This window comes from Coturnix japonica, unplaced genomic scaffold, assembly GCF_054131305.1.
Source record: "Coturnix japonica strain WE unplaced genomic scaffold, WE-NBRP24 Scf041, whole genome shotgun sequence".
NCBI classification, from domain to species: Eukaryota; Metazoa; Chordata; class Aves; order Galliformes; family Phasianidae; genus Coturnix; species Coturnix japonica.
This window is the reverse complement of record NW_028188944.1, coordinates 2,597,235-2,599,894: the sequence shown is the minus strand read 5'-3', so window position 1 is coordinate 2,599,894 and position 2,660 is coordinate 2,597,235. Positions and strand designations below refer to the sequence as shown.

General features: G+C 47.3%; 1 protein-coding gene across 1 annotated transcript; it reads left to right on the top strand.

The window, feature by feature from the left end:
* Positions 1-948, top strand: LOC146752778 (olfactory receptor 14J1-like). Its single transcript, XM_085531278.1, has one exon. It carries the CDS (start codon positions 13-15, stop codon positions 946-948), a length of 936 nt encoding a protein of 311 aa, XP_085387404.1. The 5' UTR covers positions 1-12.
* Positions 949-2,660: the final 1,712 nt, after the last annotated feature.

Genomic DNA, 2,660 nt, shown 5'->3' with positions numbered 1-2,660 from the left:
CAACAACAGCAGATGCCCAACAGCAGCTCCATCAGCGCGTTCCTCCTGCTGCCGTTGGCAGACACGCGGCAGCTGCAGCTCCTGCACTTCTGGCTCTTCCTGGGCATCTACCTGGCTGCCCTCCTGGGCAACGGCCTCATCAGCACAGCCGTAGCCTGCGACCGCCGCCTGCACACCCCCATGTACTTCTTCCTCCTCAACCTGGCCCTCCTCGACGTGGGCTGCATCTCCACCACTCTCCCCAAAGCCATGGCCAACGCCCTCTGGGACACCAGGGCCATCTCCTACACAGGATGTGCTGCACAGGTCTTTTTCTTCCTCCTGTTCATGTCAGCAGAGTATTACCTTCTCACCATCATGTCCTATGACCGCTACGTTGCCATCTGCAAGCCCCTGCACTACGGGACCTTGATGGACAGCAGAGCTTGTGCTACCATGGCAGCAGCTGCCTGGGGCACTGGGGTTCTCTATTCCCTGCTGCACACTGCCAGTACATTTTCACTGCCTCTCTGCCAAGGCAATGTTGTCAACCAGTTTTTCTGTGAAATCCCCCAGATCCTCAAGCTCTCCTGCTCAGAATCAAATCTCAGGGAAGATGTGTTTCTCATTTTTAGTGTCAGTTTAGCCTTTGGGTTCTTTGTTTTCATAGTGGTGTCTTATGTGCAGATCTTCCTTGCTGTGCTGAGGATGCCCTCTGAGCAGGGACGGCACAAAGCCTTCTCCACGTGTCTCCCTCACCTGGCCGTGTTCTCCCTATTTATCAGCACTGTCATTTATGCCTACATGAAGCCACCCTCCTTTTCCTCCCCACTCCTGGATCTGACAGTGGCAGTTCTGTATTCAGTGGTTCCTCCAACACTGAACCCTATTATCTACAGCATGAGGAACAGGGAGATCAAGCAGGCTCTCAGGAACATGTTGCAATACGCACTATTTCAGCTTACATAAATTGCACATCTTCATCACACAATTCACTGTGATGTTTCTTTATGTTTTATTCTTGTTTGTATTTTTTATTTTGTTTAATACTCTAATCTGCAAATACGTTGCAATTTATTTCACTACTTCTTTCCTACCTACTTTCCACTTTCTTACTCCCAGAGCTTGTGTAAACATTGAACCAGAATGCCTGAATAGGTTAAGAAATAAATAAAAAGCTTTAAAAATAGACTTTTCCTTAGCTCTTCTCTCTTCCTACCTTGTCTGGGTCTGGGGTAGGTACAGACATGGACAGCAGCACAATGTGCTCTTTTCATTCTGGCATCATTTACACAGCCACAGTGCTCTCAGGTCCTCGCATCCGTGCAGGCCTGAAGGTCTTGTGTGTCTGACAACAGTCCTGTTGCCTCTACAGCAGCACTCCAAGACAGCAGTCAGTAGCCAGCAATATGAATGGCTGTGTCAGGGCTGGTTTCCTTGCTAGCACTGTCATGGATTTATCTAGGTCAGTCTATGTCCATGACAGAGGGGGCAGTAGACCCGTGGTCCGCCTGGCCCCAAACAAATGGGAAGGGAAAAGGGAAAGGGGTAGGGAAGTGGGAGCTCAGCTCTAGGAAACAAACATAGCAGTGGCAAAGACCTATGGAGGAAAACTTGTTTTACTAGCTGTGATATGTGGAATACCAATAGAAAGAATGACAAAACCATGACATTCCACCCTTAATTGTACATCACTATATCATGCTTAGAAAACATATCTGTGTACAAATAAACAATAAATAAAATGCATTACACACACAAGTCTGTATACATATATAGTCATGGAATTACTGTCTTCACTCCCCCAACATCACATTCCCTTGTGGTACACATTGAACATCCCCACCTTTCTGCATCACCCACCAAGTGCACCCTGTGCAAAAATGGTTCCAAGGGGAGGTTTGCACTTTCCAGAGGCTGGAAGGACCCAAACAGATTTTCCCAACATGTTCTTTACATGCACTGCAGGGACTTTATCTCCCTCTACAGTATGTAGGGAGCTGGACTGTGTAGCACCATCTCTACTGACAGATCCACTTGTGTTAACTAGCCATGTTCTTAATTCTTAAATGTTCAGCCTCCCATTGCTTTCAGCACAGTTTTTAACAACCCTTTGAAGCATTCAGTCTTACCAGAGGCTGGTGTATGATAGGGGATATGATAAATCCACTCAATGCCATGGTCTCTGGCCGAGGTATCCAGAAGTGAATTTTTGAAATGAGTCCCATTATCAGACTCATTTCTTTCTGGGGTGCCATGCCACCACAGGATTTGCCTATCCAGACCCAGTACGGTGATGCAGGTGGTAGCATGGGGTACTGTGTATTTTTCAAGCCTGTGGTTGCATAACACCACAGAGAGATCGTGGCAAAGTGATATAATCATCCTGCCATGCCTCTCCATATTTATACTTTTGCCATCGCCCTTCCCCCCAAAAAGGTTTCATCCTCTTGGCTTGTTTAATTATGGCACATGTTTCACAGTCATGAATAACCTGAGTAGTAGCATCCAGAGTTAAGTCCACCCCTTGGTCTCTGGCCCACTAATATGTTGCATCCCTTCCTTGATGACCCGAAGTGTCATGGGCCCACCGAGCTAGGAATAATTCACCCTTGTTCTGCCAGTCCAAGTCTATTTGAGCCACCTCAGTTTTGGCAGCTCGATCAACCTGATGGTTATTT

Excerpts from the sequence above, each read along its gene's own strand:
- LOC146752778 (XM_085531278.1), top strand. The coding sequence starts at position 13 with ATGCCCAACAGCAGCTCCATCAGCGCGTTCCTCCTGCTGCCGTTGGCA.